Consider the following 20977-nt stretch of genomic DNA (forward strand, 5'->3'; position numbering starts at 1 on the left):
TGGTGCATTAGTGGCCATTATGACGTTTCAACAGTGGTAGACACTCTCGGGATGACACACTTGGTTTAAGCCTTCCTTGAAGTGCGGGCCACCTCGAACGCTGTCTCTGCACTCTTCACCAGGCAGTTGCTCTCACTGTATCCTGGACGAGCCCCCAATTGTTACCGGCGCCAGCCCTAGGGGAAGCTGGGCAGTAGCAAGTGGCACACAATCAACGTGGTACTGTGTTGCCTAAATGTGGGTGTTCAACTATGGCTGTGGATAAGGAGAGAGGACATGTTAACCAGGCCATAGCTTGTTTAATTCTGAAACATAATCATGACAATCTCACAACATACAGGAAATAATACAGAAACCATAACTGAAATAAATACTAATTAATCCAAAAACCACAATGAGATGAATAACTAAATTCATAAAGTGCAAAAATATAATACATAATTGGCAAAACACAATAATTAAACACATCAAAACGATACAAACCCACATCAATACACTCAATCCTAACACTCTAATCCATGGCATATCTCCCCCCTCTCTTCCTATCTCTACACACACGCACACACAGCGGCCAGCCACATCAAACAAACATCGCCGCCAAATGGCGGGTAAAACATCTACATGAACACTAGCATGGCATGCACCCCGAACCTGAAACTGACTCCCTACATCAACCCAAGACAACTTGAATATTCGTACATGTCACAAAGCACTTTAGACCATTACAATGCCCGACAAATGCTTCAATACACACTTACATACTGAACCATCCACTACTGAACAACGGTGAATTCGCGGTAAAAACAGCACTAATTCAGCAGCACCAAAACACTCTTTAACTAACAACAAGTACTTAAAATAAGCACAGCATGTTCACAATACCTTCACTTCACTCTAGAGTGAGTTAGAACCGCATTTGAGTTTAAAAAAAAAGAAGTCACTTTTATTAACATACCTGTGGATAAGGAGAGAGGACATGTTAATGTACGTCCATTATCCTCTCACTGTGTTCCTGCTATGTCCCATTTTAGGCCAGAGGATGGGGAGATCCACCCTGAGATCTGTAGGCTCTTCATCCAGCTGCAGTGTTGTCTGGAGATGTACATCACTGAGATGCTCAAGTCTGTGTGCTTGCTGGGCTCGCTGCAACTCCACAGGAAAGGTTAGTACACAAATGACAATTATAGCTTTACACTCACTTTTATGAGTTGTCAGCATACTGTTATCAAGCAGCATGTTTTGTTTTTCTTTTTAATGTTTTAGTTCATTTAAAGGAAACAGCCAAGAAAACCTGTCAGATGATTATGATAACATTTTAGCAGATTCAAAAATGTGTGCACAGATGTAATTAGTCATCGACAGCTTTCTGTTATACTTTTTAAATCCAGATTATCATATAAAGACTTCACTATCATTCCTATAATCAGCAACCCGATCAACAAACAATATGCAATTGTATATAAACCAGTACCTAATACTTTTTTAAATGATTTTCCATTGATCATGTGGTCTTTTTTTATTTTCCTCCTCCTTTCCCTTATGTTTAAATGCATGTAATGGTTACACATACTGAAGGCCAGCTGCTCTCTGTGTGCTTTAGGTAAGGATTCCTGTGGCCCTCCTGGTATTGACAGTAAGGCAGAGGAGAGCTCAGACATCCCTATCCTGGAGGACACCTCTTCCTCCCCGATTGACTGCCCTCAGCTGTGCTGGCTGGTGGCCAGTGATATAGAAAACATAGAAAGGTAGGTAGACAAAATGTGTTTAATATGATGTAAACATTTGTACATGCTTATCTTTGTTAGTCAAAGCATGAGTTAGGAACCACGCAAAGTAATATCTTTCCCCCCAGTTTTTGTCTGTAAAGATCAAAAATGCATTAACATTTTACTCTATAACTTTGATTCTGATATTTACATTATTCTTTTAAGCTTCACAGATATTTAGTTAATATTTTATTTAATTGTACAACAGTCAAATTTCCATTGAGTTATGCCAGCCTAAATTATTCACTTGGCAGAGCAGGCAAAAATGTAAAGTTATAATTATTTGCTACTTTTATAAAATTACAAAATCAAATATTAAAATTTTATAGTTTCTAGTTCTTATTTGGAATGTTGCACCTAGTTTCATACTTGCACACTGCCTGGAAATACTTCATGTACTGAGGTGGCATCTAGTAGCCATGAGCATATATTGTATTAGATGCTGAAATTTAACATGAATACATGTTATTTTGCAAAATACAGAATATTTTAAATGACGATGTAAAAAATATATCATGTAAGAATTTGTTGTGGCTCTGAATGAGGGGATGTGGTTGTATGCAAGTGTTGGGGAGATATACGACATGACAGACACTACAGGAACACTACACAAATGACCCTGCTTGTGTTTTTGCAGGGATATGAGAGAGATGAAGAACCTTCTCAGTAAACTCAGGGAGACAATGCCATTACCACTGAAGAACCAAGGTGAAACAGAAACCAAACACTTTAGCTTCACCCTCTTTACACATAGTCTCAACCCCACAGAGCAGTGACACTTTCAAAATCTCTTACAGTCAAAAAATATATACAGTATAGCAGACTCATTAGGATAAGGAGTGGGCTGTGGCCTGAAAAACACTCTCATAGCTAAAACTAGCAAAACTGTCTGACTTGGCACTGTTGTTTGTGTGTTCCTGTGCCCAGATGACAGCAGTTTGCTGAACCTGACTCCCTACCCACTGGTCCGACAGAGGAAGAGGCGGTTCTTTGGACTCTGTTGCCTGGTAACCAGCTAAAGGCCCCACCTTTGTGGGTAGGAGGCAGCAACAAAGACACCATTACCCACTGTCCCTCACCACTTGTGTCTCCCACCAATCTATTACTGCCATTTTCAAATGAATTGTCTCTTTCTCTTTTTTTTTTAGAGGCTGCCCATTTTATAATTTTATTTTGTAATACAAAGAAGAATTGTAACTGCAATGTAATGAAAACAGAAGTCATGAACATATATTTTAAGATATTTTGCAGCAGATGTTCCCTTTATTGGTAAGTGGAATCAGATATCTGCCTATCCAAAGTAAAAAAAGAATGAGAGGTCATTTGAAATATTGTCAATATTCAGCTACTTCCATAAGCCTGAGTGAATGAAATGAGGATTCATATTTTAAAAAGGGAATTTAATTGTCTGTTTTTGTCTGAATTAATGTGATAACTTATGAACAGACACCATCTGAATATTTGAGAATGGTACTTACAAAGACAGAGTTATATTTTTGTCTGTCAAAGGTGACATAGCAGGTTTAAGGAAGCAGGCCTGTAGGTTTCCTGTGTATTACAGTCTCTGTTTAGTTTCTTGCTGTTTTTAGTTCTTAATATACTTAATTTAGTCTTCCATAAACCACGAATCTGAACCCAACTTTAACTTCTCAGCTTCAAAATGAAATATATCACACAATACTCAAACAGATCTCTCCTTTGCACAAAATATCTATCATTAAATTGAGACATTAGACATGTATATAGGCATACTCTACGCAATGCTCTCTGAATTATTTTCAAAGATGGAGTTTGTTAGCAAAGAATGTTGGTTGGTGTTAGCAGGGAGGGTCTCCCTCTGTCTCAGGCAATCAGTGCAGACAGTGGGCAGGCAGCTCGGGTCGTGCTTATTAAACATAACGATCAGTGTTTAGGACACAGTAAAGAAACACTAGTCAAAGCTGATATAGTCATTTTACATTGTTAATAAAACTTTTGTTATTGAAACTATGTCTGAGATTTTCTTACATGGGTGGCATGGTGGTGAAGTGATTAGCGCTGTTGCCTCACAGCAAGAAGGTTCCAGGTTTGAGTCTCAGCCGACCCAGTGTCTTTCTGTGTGGAGTTTGCATGTTCTCAAGATATGCAGCTTAGGTTGATTGGCATGTAGGAGTGAATGTGGGTGTGTGAGGTTGTCTGTCTCTAAATGTCAGCCCTGTGATAGACCTGCGACCTGTCCAGGGTGTAACCCCACCTCTCGCCCAATGCCAGGTGGGAGTGATTCCAGCCCCCCTGTGGCCCTCGTTAATATAAGCGGTATAGATAATGGATGGATGTGCTTACATGTAAACTTCTAAAATGACCACCAGGGGGAGACAAACTACTATGGTGTTTGGCATCTGTAGTGAAATGGCAAGAGAACAAGAAAGATTAAACCACTAGACCTTGGACAGTATACATCTGGCTGCCAACTTTTGATGAGTGAATAAAATATATAAAACTCTATACATTCAAGCTCTAGATTCATTTAGACAAATTTAAACTATTAGACAGCTATTGGATATTTTGGATCATTGTGTCAGACAGGACTTTTCACCACCATTATCAAAACACCAAATGAGGAAACAGTTTTTGAAAAAATAGTGTTTATCCCTCCTGTAGAGTTCCAGACACTTGGAAATTCTATGGTGTAATAAAAGGTGCAATAAAACAATTTTTGCAGTATTTGGTGGACAAGCACAATATTGTTTCTCCTTTCTATTATGTTTGATATACTTTTTAAATTTCCTTGGCATTAATGAGGTTTACAGTTCATGCCTGCCTGTACTGTATGTGTCTGAAGATTCTGTGTCTGTACGTCTCTCAGACAACAAACCTCTCTATGTCAGTTTGTGTGTATATCATTGCTTTAAGAATACCAGCGATGTGTGATAGCGTCTGAGAATTTCTAACACCTTCCTCTCACTCACCAGCCATTATGGGCAACATGATTGAGCTGAGGGATGCACATCTGCCAACAATATGCATTTTGGTGTGAAGGGGAGACATGCAGTAGCTGGTGTCTTCACACGATTTCACAGGCAGGGTTACACACCCACACACCCACACACCGACACACACAAACACAACCACCACAAGAGTGCAGCAAGCCTGAGGCGTGAGTAGACTGTCAGCAGGGGTTTGCTTGGCAGGCTGAGCCATGTCTGATTTAGTAAGCAGAGGACATCTTTTGAAATAGACCATCTTAGTCTAAAACACAAATTTTTAAACATGATCTTGAGGGACATATATAAAACTCTTTTCCTCAAAACCAAGGCCTACTTTTTGCATTCTATTGTACAGGCAACCCAAAATAACATTTTCAGGAATCAAGGTGCCCTGGAAAGGCAACAGCAACACAATCTATAGTATTCTGTGTCTTTTCTTTACTTGTAATTATTTTGTTGGGACATACTGTATTTTGCATATAAATATGGATTGTTTGCACCCAGTTATTTGAACCAAAAATTGTAATAATGAAGAGAAATTAAACCTCACTAGTGTTCCGCTCTTTAATCCTGGTCTTATCAAAGTTACATACAATGTTATGTTTTTATACATGCAAAAAATACGCCTTTACAGTGTGCTAAGTAGTGGCACCACTATGGAATATTTAAGAGAGGATTAATGTATAATGGAAAGTGAAGATGTGAAGTCATAAGGTCAGCCCTCCTCCTGGATCCTTAGGAAGTGCAAGGCAAGATGCTGACAACTGACACCTTTTCTCCTTGACATCGCTTTAGTCCGGCTTCACACTCGCTCATGGTATGTGTGGTTCCATTCTCCCCAAATTGGACACACACATTTACTCCTGGAGTGGAGCAATCTGCTGAGTCCTTACAGCGACATGTGATAGTTTGATCTGTAAGAATGGCATGAAGACGAGCGAGGTGAATGACTACAAACCGCAAATACAGTGCATAATTATTTTTTGTATCCACTTATTTGAACCATGAGTGTCCCTACCATCACAGGTCTCCCACATGTGGCAGTCGGTGCAACCTGTTGTTTTGCGCTGTGGCCACTTGCAGGTGCTGTCCTCAGCTATCGCCTGGCTCTTTCCCATGCACTGCAGTGTGTGCATTTTGCACACATTCAGAAGGACTGATTTTCCACTCCTAGGATTAGTGGCACACAACTCCAGTGATGAACTGGACACACACACACACAAATTATCAGCACAAGAACAAGAAAATCAGTCAAATCTGTATAAATTTCAAAAAGTCACGTCACTAAATTGAAGATTAGTAGCGTAAACATACCTGCACTCAAAAGGCATTTTGCAAACACATGTTCCTCTGGCAGACTTCTCCCATGGTTTACATTGCACCGAGGGAACGGTGGGTTGTTGTGGTGTTTGGACTGTGAGATACACACATATCATTCTTCCATACTGCTACAGTAACTGACTAACTGCATGCAGTTATAAAATATATTTGAAACAACAAAGCATCAGAATAAATAGTATAGTTTACTTCAGTGAAAAATCTTGTACCACAACAGTCCAAAATGATCAATGAGACTATTTATATGAACCTTGAAGTAACATTTGTAGTACCTGGGCTGCATTTGATATTTGCTGGGTCTGGTGAAAAATTCAAACTGGGGTCACATATAATCGTTGCTTCTCCTAACAGCCATCTACCCTCTGGACAAGAGAGGCCAACAGACTCTCCTATCCCATAAGCCTGCTTTAAAGGAGAGGCTATGATGTCATCAGTGAGGGATCCAATTTTGCACTCTGAGGCTGGGATAAAAAAAAAAAAAAAAAAAGTTGGACTTTACCAAAGTCACTCTGCAATTCTTTATGATTGTAAGTGTTTAATCATAGGCATTCACCTGTGCACAGTCCAGGGTTGGCAGACCAGGTTTGATCAGCAGTGCATTCCAGAGTGGTGTGACCAACAAGATGAAAACCTTCAGTGCACGTGTATTCAACCTTATTGCCCACAAGGTAAATGTCCTTAGGGTCCTGTGAAGCATGTGGTAAAAAAAAAAAAAAGATTAGGTTTCAGTTTTCAGTTCTGCCCTTTGTACAAAACCCTTGAAAAGGGACAAAAATAAAATGACTGACATATAAATAATAAAGGCCCATTTCACCTTAAAGGAAACAAACAATTTCATAGCCCATGTTTAGAACCCTCATTATTCATTCATTCATTCATTTTCCTCCGCTTATCCGGAACCGGGTTGCGGGGGCAGCAGTCTAAGCAAAGATGCCCAGACTTCCCTCTCTCCAGACACTTCCTCCAGCTCATCCGGGGGAATGCCAAGGCGTTCCCAGGCCAGCCGAGAGACATAGTCCCTCCAGCATGTCCTGGGCCTCCTCCCGGTAGGACATGCCCGGAACACCTCCCTCATTATGCAATATATAATTTTAAAGTTCTCAGTGTGAATACATTTGGATGAATCTTTACCAGGATGTAGCCATTGATTAGAGAAGGTGGAGTTGCACATTTCTGACTTGCTGGGAGAGTGTAGTCAAAGCACTGAGGCTCCATGGTTCTGTAGAGGAAAAGTTAAAAAATAGGATGTTGTATGATCAACTTCAGTGTGAAACCTACTCTTAGTGGAACTGCACTGAATTGACTAGCTGTGCTTGTTATAAAAAAGTTTCAAATTCACGCCTTAAGTATTGCAGCTCTTGGTCTTCACAGTCAGATGTCTCGGTGGTTTCTCCTATACAGGGCTGTCCTCCATTCTGAGGAGAGGGATTAGAGCAGGAACGGTGTCGTGAGCTCTGACCCCTAGAACATGATGACCAGGCAGACCAGCAGGACCATCTACCATGGATCACACCTTAGATTAGAGGAATAAATGAGAGAGAGAAAGTGAGAACAATATCACAGTCTGTGTGATATTATTCAACAAAGAGTGAATCACTGTACTGTTAAGCCTATTAAAAACAAAACATCATATGCCACTATTAGAACACACACCCACCACACAGACAAGTAACTTAGGGGGATTTCATTAAGACAATTTATCGTTTCATATAAATGCTCACAAAGTTTAATAAAATAAACATGTAGACCTACACAGGAGAAAAGCAAATAAGAATGTTTCCCAAAATGCCAAATACTGACTGCAGTAGTAGAGAACCTATGTGAAAGGTGACACCAACCCTGCTGACCCTCTGGATCAGTTCCCTGCTCACAGGCCAGTCCAGATGTGCCAGGCTTACAGATGCATTTGCATTCATATCCGTCCATAACAGCCATGCCATTGTTGCTGCAGGGCCGGCAGTGGCAAGGGTGGCTCTCGGCCACATACTGCTCTATGGCTCTGCGAAGGTAGAGCTTCTTCACCCCAGCACACTGAACCTCCTTCACCAGCTCCCACAGTGGCCGGAGCTGCCAAAACAAGAGTTGTGTTAAGAGTCACACTGAAGAGAGATTATATTTTTGTATTATATGTATCGTTGTATTATTTGATAAGATGACAAACCAAAATGCACATAAAGTACCTTTTGTTTTGTGACCTTAGGAAATGATCTAATAGACTCAGCCCAGTTTGAATATATTTCCCAGTTCTTTTCAGGATTATTGAGCTGCATGGTCTTCACTGCTGCAATGTGTTGGATGTCTCCTCCCTCCACATCCACTTTTTTCACCTGATTGGTCCGGGCATTACCTTTTTAAAAACGTTCCAAGAATTGATTAGGGACAAAGCTACAGCGATTTCTAGTGCTTTTATACATTCTAGTATGTAGTAGTATGTATACAATGAACATCAAATTGTACTTCCGGATGATGTGTGTTGATGATGACCACTCTTGCAGTTCACAATGGTGAGGGGGAAAAAAAGAATCCAGCGTTTGGTCCTTTCACATTCTTGATAATGATGAGTTACAGTGACTTGAGAAAGCCAAAGGGAAAAACTAAAGTTAGTGAGGCAGCGCTTTATGAACGGTTTAGCAACTACAGTTTCATTGACATTCTGAACATTTAAATCCAGTGTTTGACAATTCGTAGACATGTCAAAAATGATTTGATACTACATTTAAAAGTAAGTGATTTTGACTGACTTTAGCTGCTAATGATATTTGATTTTCTTACCCATCCATTTTTCAGTTTCTTCATCAATCCAACTGATGATTTTTAAAAACCCTCCCAGACTTCCCTCAGACAGGTAGTGTGTTCCAAACCTCTCCAAAACCTTCCTGTAGGCGGAGTAGTCGTACACAGATGGGAGCTTGTCCAGTGCCTTCCACAGCTCCTCAGATATTGGGAGGTATTGAGGAGAGTTACTCTGGAACTGAGCTACCTCTATGTCATTCTTTAAGACCAAAAGCTTGTATGTCTGTAAGGAGAAAAAAAAAAATCATTAGGTAAGTTTATTTTCTTTTTCAAAATCAAAATCAAATCAAATCAAATTTTATTTGTATAGTCATCTCAGGACACTTTACAAAGTAAGGTCTAGACCTTACTGTTATCAATATTATTACATAGGGATCATGGGGCCCCCCAGCAGCCTAGGCCTATAGCAGCATAACTAAGGGAGGGCTCAGGGTCACCTGATCCAGCCCTAACCATAAGCTTTATCAAAAAGGAACGTCTTAAGTCTAATCTTAAAGGTAGAGAGGGTGTCCGCCTCCCGAACTGAGACTGGGAGTTGGTTCCATAGGAGAGGAGCTTGGTAGCTAAAGGCTCTGCCTCCCATTCTGCTTCTGTGGATTCTAGGAACCACAAGTAAACCTGCACTGTGAGAGCGAAGTGCTCTGTTAGGATGATAAGGCTCTACGAGGTCTTTAAGATACGATGGAGCCTTGTCATTAAGGGCTGGTGCTAGTTGTTAAAGATGCAGTAACAAAATATCAGGTTCCTACAGACCTGAGTCTTGTCAGTTGTCTCATGAAAGTCATAGTTGTTATATCCTGTTGTTGTCCCAGACACTGTCTCTCTTTTGACCGTGTCCTTAGCGTAGTGCCATTTACTGGTGTACATTTCATCACTGAAGTCATTCTGAGCTGTAACCTGTAAACAAAGGTTCAACATTGTCTGGTAAGTCACAAAATTAGCTCTAAATGAACTGTTAATAAAATTTAATAAATATGCAAAAAAAAAAAAAAAACACTGTCTTTAAAGGTAGCCACTAATGGTAATGTAGAGTAATTGCTAAATTTCCAGTATTTACATGATTAATATCAATATTAATATTATTTGTTTCCAGAGTGACCAACCATAAAACTGTACTGGATGGTACTAAGAGGCAGTCGGTAGCGAGCGTTGTGGACCCCACTGTAGATAACACGGCACTGGCCCCCAAAGCTCTTTGTGTTGATGACACTGCCCCTCCATTTTCCTGTAACCACATCAAACCTACAGAAGCAATAAAAGGATCCTAATAGTAAGCAGAAGTTATGTGCTCATGCATATATGCATGGGTACACAAATACAAATAGAGCTATGTCAAGATTTTTCACTTACCCAAGTCCTAGGAGGTCAGTGTTAGGTGGGAGAACTGATTCTTGACATACAATGTGTTTTTGAGCATCACAGAGACGTTCGTCGTGTCCATCTTCCTCACAGTCCTGATCTCCGTTACACACCAGGGTCTGGCTAATACACTGGCCTGAGAATCAAAAAACAGACAGCTCAGTGACTGATAATTAAATTCATTACAATTACAGGTGTGAACACAGGTTTATCTCTAACCTGAACGACAGCGAAACCTGCGTCCACATCCATCGTCTATAGGGCAGCCTTTTGTGGTTTTACAGGACCTCGTCTCCGTTCGCTCTCCATAGCAGGGGTTGCCTCCAAACTGAGCATAGACAGCCATGGCTCGGCTTCTTGTCTGTAACATACCGCAATGTGACAAAGAAATATACTGTAAAACTAGTTGTACTAAACTTTAGAAATAGCTTCATTTTTTTTTAAATAAACAGAATCTTAAGCAGTTTTGCTGGTATATAATTTATCATCTCTTTAAAAAGTATTACATTTTATCTATGTAAGTAAACTATTATCTAAATTAAATGACCTTGTCAGTGCTACAGCTGGTTTCATTTCAGCCAAGATTTCATAAATGAGAAACAAGTCAACTAAAATGTTTTGATGAAAAAAAAAATCCTCTTAACCTGCAGTTTGGTGCAACCATCACACTCTGTCCAGTCACCAAAAGGCCCCCACATGCAATGAACTCTCTGGTCACAAAACCTTAGAAATTCCATGTACATCAAATATTTCAATAAATGAAAACAATAATTGCATATTTTTATACGTTATTATGCCTTCAATGTTGAAACAGTAAAGCAAACACAGATTTACCCTTTGGGAGTAAACAGGAATAGCAACCATGGCAGGAGTGCTAAAAAGAGTTGCGTAATGTTCTGAAGAAGTAAAGAAGAGCAGACACAAGGAGAGAAAAAGAGAGAGGATAGAGGAAAGAAACAAGATGAGTGAACTATAATAAAAACACATGCTGTAACTGACACACAAATTAAATAAAAAGTTAAAATATTCTCACTAAATCTGACCTTTATTGTAAAGTGCTGCATAGGTTTTTTTGTGTGATCTCCCTGATACTGATTATAAAATGTACTTGCCTTCATGGTGAGCGAAGAGCAGCAAACAGTCTGGAGAGGCTTAGTTAGTGAGTCAGACTCTTGGAACGACATCCCATGAAGCTTATCGGGTTTCATGAGGGAAAAGTTGTTTTTCTGTGTGTGTTTGTGTGTGCGTCTGGTATTAATCACTTTACAGGGGCCAAAACCTGTTCACACACTCACATTGTGGAGAGTTGACCTTTCTTGTGGGAACCAGATGCAGTAAATCAGATGAACATAACTCATTAAATTTTAGGGTGATGACTTGGTTTGAGGTTAAGCTGAAGTTAAGGTTAAGATAAGTCTCCAAGACATGAATATAAGTTGATGTAAAGTCCCCACAAAGAATGAAAATAAATGTACAGGCATGCTTCTGTGCATGCATGTGTGTCTGTTTGGACAAGAGGAAAGAAAATATTTAGGTGGAAATTCCTGACAAAACCCCCTTCCTCCAGAGGATCATTCTGAAAGTAAAAGCAATGATTCCTCTTGGAGTGAGGATCTCTGTCTGCTTCTTCTGACTGTCTGATAGCCTGTTCTCACAGCAGACATTCTCAGCTGTTGTAGAGGTGAAACTAGCAGCTCTAATTAGTGCTGTGTTCCATTTAGATGCGCCAGAAATGAAGTAAGATATTATGCATGATACGAAGACCCTGTGAAACATCTACAGTAATAGACCTTTTTCCATGGAAGACAATGTGTTGAACCACAGTAGGAGAAGCACATCAAATTAATCATGGCTCAAGTCCACTGGCTGCTTCAGTGTCACAATTCTTTTTCAGTAACACATAGTAAAAGTAAAAACTATTTGTTTTGTGTAAATGACTACTGTCATTTTTTTTACTTGTTCAGCAAAGAATTTGCTGCACGTGAAAGTGGATATGAACGAACACTAACAATGTCACAAAATGAAAGCAAAATACCGAGATGTGATTTAGTGTAGGAAACACTGGAGGGCAATAGAGATATGAGAACCATTTCCTCTTCGTGACCAAAATGTAGTTCAAGGCTGAGCAAATTCCTTGATATACACAATAGTTTACAAGACTTTTGAAGAAAACTGCCACAGTGCCCTCTGGTTTATAGCAAATGATCTATTGGGGCATTATTAAAGGCAAAAGAGATGCTGGATAATGAAGTCCGTGACAGTCATCTGTGTATCTGCAAGGAGATACAGAGAGGTGGCAAATGAAAGGAAAACCCAACATAAAGTGTCTTAGTAAGGTGTTAGGCTATCGCATGACACCAGAACAGCTTCAGTGCACCTCGGCATTGATTCTACAAGTCTCTGAACTTTACTGAAGGGGTGAGCACTATTCTTCCAAAAAATATTCCCTGTCAGCACTATTCTTCCAAAAAATATTCCCTCATTTGGTGTTTTGACTATGGTGGTGGAGACACTGTCTAACACAATCTCCCACGGGTGTTCAACTGGATTGAGTTGTGGTGACTGTGAAGGCCATAACATATAATTCACATGATTTTATTACCCATTAAACCATTCAGTGACCCCTCATGATCTATGGATGGGGGCATTGCCATCCTGAAGAGATTACTCCTAGGACTGGATAGAACAGATTCATCATAGGATAAAGGTGATCACTCAGTGCAGTGCCTGCTACCTCTAAGGGCACAAGTGGATCCAAACCATGCCAGCATCTGCATTAGTCAATCATTTATTCAGGGTTTTCCTTTCATTTGTCACTCTTCTGCATCTCTTGCAGTCAAACCTGAAATTCTCCATTTAATGAGAAGGTGTTCCCATACTATATGTGTATGTGAAACCCACATCTCTGTCTAATTATGGATATATATTTGCTGTCACAGGCAGATAGGGGGCTATTCTGTGCAGATCCATCACATACTGGCAGCTCAAGAGGGAATATAGCTGAGTGTGTCAGAAGAAGTGGTTTTTAGCAATTGTAGGACAGGCGAGGCCTCATTTGTGAGCATTGATCACTGCTACCTATCATTCTAGAAATAAGCAAGAGACAATTTTGTTCGGCCTACAAATTTAGTATGACAAATTAATGTACAGCTCAATTTGAAATGAGTTGCACAAGACAGAAAAGGCTACTTTTGCTACCCTGGCAGTTATGTTTTGGAAATGAGAAAACATTTTATGGTTCCAAACCAAAAGCTGAAGCTTAAAATTGTGAACATTTGAAAACACAAGCTCAAACGTCGCTGCCTCCTATGTGAAGTTCCTGGAGTCAGCAGGAGCCAGGGTTGTCCCTGTCATGTGAGTCTTCATGTTGATTACCTGGCTACATTCATACTTGTTCAACTTGTTCATACTCATTGACATACATGACAGGGTCAGGTGGTTGGACCCCAGTTCTACCACATTATTTCTTGTTGCGTAGTTTTGCAGTTTCTTTCATTACAACATACAAAAGCAGCACAGACCTCTTTCTACTCTGTGAAGTGGCCAGAACTTCTCCTGTGGTAGTGATGGAAGAGAAAACAAGAAAATAATCTTGATGTATTTGAAACAATAGACTCAAATGTCATGACAAATACATCAGATGGGCATGGAGTGATAAAGAGTTGTGTTAATATGTGTTCTCATGTTTTCTACATTGTCTTTTTGTTCTACCTCCTGTGCCACAAATGTAAATGGTCTTATATTTGTTGGTCTTATACTTGGTAACCAATGTAAGAAGTCTACTGAAATAGATATTAGGGCTGCATAATAAATCATTTTGTGAGTGTGATCCTTGTGCAATCTCATTAACCAATAGCAGAAGTAAAAGTTCTAAATATGTGTTCATGTAGCAGCTGGATAGCTCGGTGCTTACCACTACTGACTAGGCTGGGGTTCGATTCTCTGTCAAGGGCAAGATATATCATTTTGTGGGTGTGATTTAGATCCTTGTGCAATCTCATTAACCAATAGCAGAAGCCATTAAAAGTTCTAAAGACATATTCCTCTAGCAGCTGGGTAGCTTGATGGTTAACACCAGGTTCAGTTCTCTGTCAGGTCACGATAAACCCTTTTGCTAAGCTGCGTTAACCAATACCAGAAGCCAGTGAAAGTTCCAAACATTGTTCCTGTACCGGAGCTGAATAGTTCGGTGGGTAACACCACTGACTATGGTACAGCAGGTCGGGGATCAGTTCAGAGAAGACAGAGATAGGAGGGGAAGTACAAACCTTTTCTACACATGCTCAAGACCTTTTCACAAGCCAAAATCTTTGTGACCCTGTATTGAGTCCATACATGGCGGGCTGAAATATGGGCCTTCTATCTGGCAATACACAGCAGTAGATTGTACTTCATTATTGCATTGTGCATTTATGTACATGTAACATGCAACATCTGTCACCTACAGAATATTTTGCAAAACTGAAACAAAGCTTATTTGACCACAGTGTCACCTTATACATATTCTAAACAAATATAAGTTGTGCATATTTGGGTGAGGTAATTCATTAAAAAATGACTTCCTGTATTTCTGAAATTACCACACAGTGCTGAATGACTCAATTACTATATAGCAACAAGACAAGTCCCAGCACCTCAGGCTAGAATACCACTTGGCTCAGACAACAGGCCACCAGACCAAGGCTTCCATTAGTGCCACTTTTGTGGGTTTCATGATGTTCAGAGGGCCATCTCTGACCGCCATCTGCCCAGGAAGTTTGGTCTGCCAGAGAGTGACAGTCTTTGAGAATTGGACAGAGACAGACTCAGTCAGTGAATATGCAGCTTTAGTATGTGCTTACTGTCCTCCAGAATAAACAATCCACCACATTCCAACAAGGTTGTTTATGGCATTAAAGTGATGTGTCTTCTAGTGGCTAAAATGTATACTGTGTGTAACTCAATCATCCCTGTTTGGTTTGCTTGTGGTCCTTTGTTGCATGCTATGCCCATGTCTACTAGCTGTCAATCAAGGTGGGGAATTATTGTGAAATTTAAAATATGAAATTAAAATTTTGAAATACTGAAAAATTTAATTCTTCAGACATCTGAAATTAAAGGAAACTGTTTCAGATATGTTCCTTTAAGCCACAATATGAATTCTGTGATGCGAATCACAGGTTGTTTCACATAAAGGATCACAAGCCAAAAGGGTTGGAAATCGCTCACATATAGGCCAAATAAATGACTGTGATACACTTTGTCATTAACAGGTCTGCCCATTTTAATCCAAAGGAGAAATAATACTAAGGTTATACCTAGAGTAATTCAGAGTTTAACAGTAACACAAAGCAGCGATGATCTGTGATGAATAAGGTCATAAACCACCGGTGGCCAGTTCGGACAGATGGCTCTCTCAGGCAGAATGACATTCTCTCTCTTTCTGTCTCCTTGCTGTGAGTGTTGCTTGCTGCATCTCTTTGGCCATTTGCTGTTTTCATGTATGAATGACTAAAGGAGTCATTACAATTCCCACAGTTTCTCATCTGTTCCTGATAATGACTCCATATTTGTTGCCTTTTAATAAATACTAATCTCAGCCTCATTTTCTTTCATCTTTATGAGGAATAATAATGCCAGGTCTCTTGGCAAATTGTTGATTTTTTTATGTCTCCCTCACTGAAATATTGTAGTTTGTATTGTAGCTTCTAATGGCAGACAAATTGCCATCCTACACCATGTACCTTCATAACTAGACAAAGGAGTGGTTGGTGAAATTAATCTTCCTCCTCCTCACACGCCAAACTTTTCTGAACCTGTTTCTTGCTGCTGCCCCTCTTTAAACTGTCTGAATGCCATCATCCATCTCTACCTCCTACACCTCTACATCCTCCTCAAGTGTTTGCCTGGGTGTGCGTGTGGCAGAGAAAAACAGACAGACACAACCATACAATAATAGAACTGCATTTACATTTTAGAATTTCTTCAGCAGACGACTGTTTCAGTTAATAAAAAACATATATTAGTACCTTTTCTTTCACTTTTCACCCTTTCACAAAGCATTATTCATGATCAGTAGTCCATTAGTCCATTAATATGCCACACGAAACAAATAAAAAACCACAGGAGTAGAACACCAAATATTCCTCGCATGAAAAAGAAGGTGACTTTTCCTTCTCCCGACTATTTTGATGTGCAATCAAAACACTTAATACTCATACAGTCGAGATGAGGTTAGCACCACAATGCTGCTGTTGTACCTAGACTTCTCAAGGGAATAATGTGTGCATGTGCATAATAGCTGAATACGCAAGTTTGCTCAATCAGTTAACCTTTATTAAAAATTGATTGAAAATATGAACTGATGATTCAACTTGATTACTTGATTATTTGATGCAGTGATTAGTTATCAAACAGCTACATGCTTAAATTACCTCAGTCACATGACAGAATGTCAGAATACTTTTATTTTAACAGGTAAAGACCTCAAAGCTACAGTAAAATGCACACAAAATCGCACACAGTGAACCATTCAGTATCTAAGCCATCTCTGCTTTCTCTTCATGAGCAACACCTGTGCACAGAATGGCAGATGCTGAATTACAAAACACAGTCCCAGCAAGGTCACCCTGGGTGCTGCTGCCCACCCACCTCCATCCTCATCACCCTGGAAACTGGATGATTTTAGGATGTTTCTAGGCACAGATAGGGAATAAAATACTGCTATGCTGGCTTAAAAGCTGCAAATGTACTTTATATTTAGAGGACTGTCATTTGTTGATTGCATTCATTTACAATTTTATTATAACGGCTTTAATAATGACTTTTTAAATTAAGCAACTAACCGAGCAAACAAACGATTAGCGCTCAATTAACCAGAAACTGGTCAGGAATTGACACTTCATTTAGTCATTTAATAGGCATAGAAGCTTTATTTGATCAACCATTTTCCACTTAGAACAGAGTCACCTTCATTTGAACGAAGGCTTTTTAAGTTTTACAATAGCAAGGGACTGTTTTCACACCAGTACATAGAGGCAATGACAACAGTTTGGACTAGGGAAGACACAAAGGTCAAATGCAAAACAATTTTGCAAGCCTTTCAAGTGTGTTTTCATTTACGTGTGTTCATTATTAATCTGTATGGGGTAGTAGCAGTGGAACATTTAAAAAAGAAATGAATTTAGAGATTTGTCTTAAAGGGTACAAACATTTTCTGCTGAGATGCTGAGATGCACCCATGCTCTTAAGAACAATATTCAGAAAATAACAGAGGTTATGCACAAACGTCATGGAAACCTGTTGGTGTAAAACAAAAAGTACATGTAATGTAGAAGTTTTTGGTTCATGCATAAAGGTGACGCACTAAATAAATGTGAAAAACAAGAAGCAGTGTGAGAGTTTGTTTAAGGTATAAGTTAAGAAATTGTTGTCAGTGACTTCATAATAATTTAAATAATTTACAATTTTTCGGCAGTACAATATTTGCAGTTATAATATGTACAAACTTTCCACAATATAAAACATTTTAACATGAAACCACACTGAAGTCAAAGAAGTACTGTTTGAACTCTAAAACTTGAACTCATTTTCACACTGAAGCATACGACACAAACATGACTTTCTAGCTGATACTCAGTCAATCACATGAAACTTTTAGAAATGGCACAGTTACTCACAAGACACACACATTCACAAATCCTAAGAGTTGAGTTTCCTGTTTGTGGCTTTACATCACTAGACAACAATGTCCTTTACATATTACATTCTCTGCAGAAGATGCCACACTGTTCATGAACTGTGTGGACTAGACTGTGACTGTTTTCATGCATAATGTGTAAAACCTTGCAGTAAACTTATTTCCATTGTCTTTGTGGGTGTCATTTCAATGTACTTTTCCATTTAACATTGCACAGTAAAGAATGAAATGCCTTAAACATACAGAAAATATGAGCGTGCTAAATGTATTGCACCATTGTTATAGCAGAAATTCAGCGATTCAGTTACATGAAACACCTAATAAAGTGGACACCAAAGAGCTACAGCTATATCTTAACTAAACATTTATTGTATTATTATGACTGTTGACACATCAAGACCCCCGACTGTGATTTATGATGTTCTTTTCTTTCTTGAAATAAAACCGAGGGTTAGGCAACTTTATCAGCTTATAAACGACAAAATACTGTGAAACAACTCATGACTCATATATACTGCACTACAGCAGTAAGTATAGACGCACATACAGGGGCCAAGTATCCAGCAGAGGAATCACAGATGGTGGACACACTCTAGTACCCAGATATACTGTATTTTTATACTTGGCTATCACGACTCAGCACCCACCACAAAATCCAATAAATTTGTCACACTGGATTCCCAACTATTAGAAATGACTAGTAGCATCGATTGCATTTCTTGCTCTCCTAAACAAATGATTTTTCTGTAATTCTGTCCCTAGCAGCGACAGACAGTGCTTGTTTTGAAATTTTAAATGCACTGACAATGCGAACATTATTTTTTAGTGTAGATGAACAAAAGATTAAGTACACATTAGTCAAGCTACACAGAAACTGCACAGGTCTGATCAATCTCTGGGCTGCAAGATGAGGTCAGTCAAGAGGGAGAAAACGCCTTGAGACTACTGCTCCACATCAAAATGGAAAATGTCAGTTTTTTTGTAATGAAGAAAGACATTGTAATAACACCTTTTAAGTATACTCTGCATTCAAGCTACTGGAGGTGTTTTCAGACACACCTACTGTGATGTGATCCAGGATGCATATTGTTGGAAAAACAATAAATAAATATTCTGTTGGGCAGATTCTTCAAACAAGATAAATGACTGCTAGCTACTTACACATGACTAGAATTTGAGTGGTTTAAGTTACACAGACCTATTTAAAACAACCTCTGGAAAAGCTGTCACTGTCACTAGAATATTAAGAATGACCTACCAATACATTTAGCAGAAAGTTGATATGCTCTGAGGGGACTACCTTTGATGAAGCGGTACGCCTAGAAACAGTGCATTAGATCTGTGGAAAAAGCAGTTCTTTTTACAGCACAGGAAGTAAAGAAAACTAACATCTCTCTTGAAAAAAAAAACACCTTGATGCCCCCAAAACAGGAAACAAAACCTTTTTCGCTTAGTTCTCCAACTAAACACCAACGTTTGTTTCTCAACTTTCTTTTCCATTTGAGCTCTCGATTCACTATAGCCCTAAATAAAGCGAAAGGAGCGGTGTAACTCCCCTCCTGAAATAAATGCCAAAGAGAAAAAATGAGAGCACAGACCCAGTCACTGGCAGCAGCGGTGGGGACTGTGCTCCCTGATACCCCCTGCAGGCTCTCAGGTAGCGTCATCGTCATCCTCATCCAGGTGATAGTTGAGGGTGATGACAGCACTGATGAATTCTCCGAGCTCCACAAAGTCAGCTGTGATAATGTTGATGCCGCTCTCCCCGGGTCTCTGTGATCTGATCCACTGCATCATGCCGGGTAAGGCCCTGGGTGGACCCGCAGAAAAAAGAAACACATATTAGGGAAATAAGCATGAGGGGGAGATAAATTCACAGAAGACAGAAAGGGATAGAAAAAGGGATGATTCATGCTTGGTTGGTTTAACACACTGGGGCAGAAAATCTCTGTGATGCACCATGGGATGTCAGCAAGTCAGATGCCAGCTGCGAGGATGACACTCTGAACACTTGCTGGACATGTTCATGTGAGCTGAGCACAGGGAGGGGGTGGGATTACTCCTGCAGATGCCTTATCAGGTTTTCTGCACAACAACAATGTTGTCTCCTCCTCACTCTTGCCTTCTTGTTCTGCTGAGTCCTACACTGGCCGACTATGGCAAAACGAATGGATAGAATTTTGAAGGCTGCCTACATCAACGTAACCAAATGCCTGGCAAGAATAGTTGATAGAGGAGTTATCATATGCATAATTCATACCAGTAAAATTGATGGTTTTACTGTTTAGGCTTTTAACAAATGGGTGACATTAAGAGGAAGAGAAGTACAGACAAAGCTATGGGTAAATCAGAGAAGGGGTAAAAAGAGGGAGGAGAAAAATGAGAAGCAGTGCCTCTGGTCTGCCACAGCTGCTGAAAAAACATACTAGAATGAGGTCAGTGTCAAATGCCTAGAGATACCTGTGGAAACCAACATGCCTCTGGATTTAGTTATAAAATGTCACGGTGACTCACATCCGACTGTTTATGTGCATGTGTTTGTATGTTTATTTTAGTTGTTATGGGTAAATCATGTCATTTCTGTAGCTTCTGGAGCTTGTCCCATAATGTCTGTGTACTGTATATGTTGAATAATACTGTCTACTGTGTGCCACCACTGGTGCTGCAGTAACTCTTAGTGTTGTACAGCTTGTTTTTTTTCCCTTTCTGTGTCTCGTAAACACAAACAGGTGTACACACCTTTCTGTGATGGTCTCTCTCAGTCCGCTAGCCACACCCTTCATCACCGTGCTGGCCTTTGGTGTCAGAACCACCTGTGAGACAAAGAACGTCCCCTTCCTCCTGCAAAAGTCAGACCAAGCATTCACGCTTTGTTTATGCTGTATTTTCCTTTCCTTTTCTTTTTTATGTGTATTTATATATATATGAAACACCTCATGTTCCCTGCTGCTGAGAGGTGCCACATATAAAAACAAACATTTCTTCACTTTAGAATAAATAACTAAGTGCCAATAATGAAACAAAAACACAGTCTGTAAGAAAAAGCATTAAAAAAAAATCAAACACACAGACAAACA

At 39.6% G+C, this 20977-nt stretch overlaps 3 protein-coding genes across 4 annotated transcripts in view; 1 reads left to right on the plus strand and 2 right to left on the minus strand.

The window, feature by feature from the left end:
- Positions 1-3790, plus strand: part of rgs7bpa (regulator of G protein signaling 7 binding protein a) — a 15360-nt gene extending 11570 nt beyond the window's left edge. Inside the window, exons 3-6 of the mRNA XM_020593910.1 lie at positions 1032-1162; positions 1601-1745; positions 2404-2474; positions 2694-3790. Of these exons, the coding sequence (XP_020449566.1) occupies positions 1032-1162; positions 1601-1745; positions 2404-2474; positions 2694-2785 (439 nt within the window). The 3' untranslated portion in view covers positions 2786-3790. The remainder of the gene's footprint in view (positions 1-1031; positions 1163-1600; positions 1746-2403; positions 2475-2693) is intronic.
- Positions 3791-5282: 1492 nt separating this feature from the next.
- c7a (complement component 7a) lies at positions 5283-11474 on the minus strand. 2 transcript variants are annotated; one of them, XM_020593645.1, is made up of 18 exons: positions 11335-11474; positions 11057-11118; positions 10867-10945; positions 10442-10583; positions 10214-10358; positions 9967-10105; positions 9617-9760; positions 8843-9086; positions 8528-8641; positions 8251-8417; positions 7909-8137; positions 7412-7583; positions 7202-7289; positions 6624-6756; positions 6343-6531; positions 6047-6146; positions 5751-5935; positions 5283-5646 (listed from the first exon to the last, which is right to left on the minus strand). In XM_020593645.1, exons 1-18 carry the CDS (start codon positions 11428-11430, stop codon positions 5468-5470), a joined length of 2607 nt encoding a protein of 868 aa, XP_020449301.1. In that variant the 5' UTR covers positions 11431-11474; the 3' UTR covers positions 5283-5467. The 2 variants fall into 2 exon arrangements, with proteins under 2 accessions (XP_020449301.1, XP_020449303.1); XM_020593647.1 differs by having other exon boundaries at positions 11266-11345.
- A 5198-nt stretch (positions 11475-16672) lies between these two features.
- The window catches only part of plcxd3 (phosphatidylinositol-specific phospholipase C, X domain containing 3), a 16861-nt gene continuing 12556 nt past the window's right edge, over positions 16673-20977 (minus strand). The window contains exons 5-6 of the mRNA XM_020593972.1: positions 20640-20741; positions 16673-19710 (exon numbers count right to left, since the gene is read on the minus strand). Coding sequence (XP_020449628.1) covers positions 19554-19710; positions 20640-20741 — 259 coding nt within the window. The 3' untranslated portion in view covers positions 16673-19553. The remainder of the gene's footprint in view (positions 19711-20639; positions 20742-20977) is intronic.

The sequence above is a fragment of the Monopterus albus genome, unplaced genomic scaffold (assembly GCF_001952655.1).
Source record: "Monopterus albus unplaced genomic scaffold, M_albus_1.0 scaffold20.1, whole genome shotgun sequence".
NCBI lineage: Eukaryota > Metazoa > Chordata > Actinopteri > Synbranchiformes > Synbranchidae > Monopterus > Monopterus albus.

Excerpts from the sequence above, each read along its gene's own strand:
- c7a (XM_020593645.1), bottom strand. The coding sequence starts at position 11,430 with ATGAAACCCGATAAGCTTCATGGGATGTCGTTCCAAGAGTCTGACTCA. Across the intron at positions 11,119-11,334 it reads GCTCTTCGCTCACCATGAAG|AACATTACGCAACTCTTTTT; the intron begins GCAAGTACATTT and ends TTACTTCTTCAG. Across the intron at positions 8,642-8,842 it reads AGAAACTGAAAAATGGATGG|TCACTGTAACTCATCATTAT; the intron begins GTAAGAAAATCA and ends GGCTTTCTCAAG.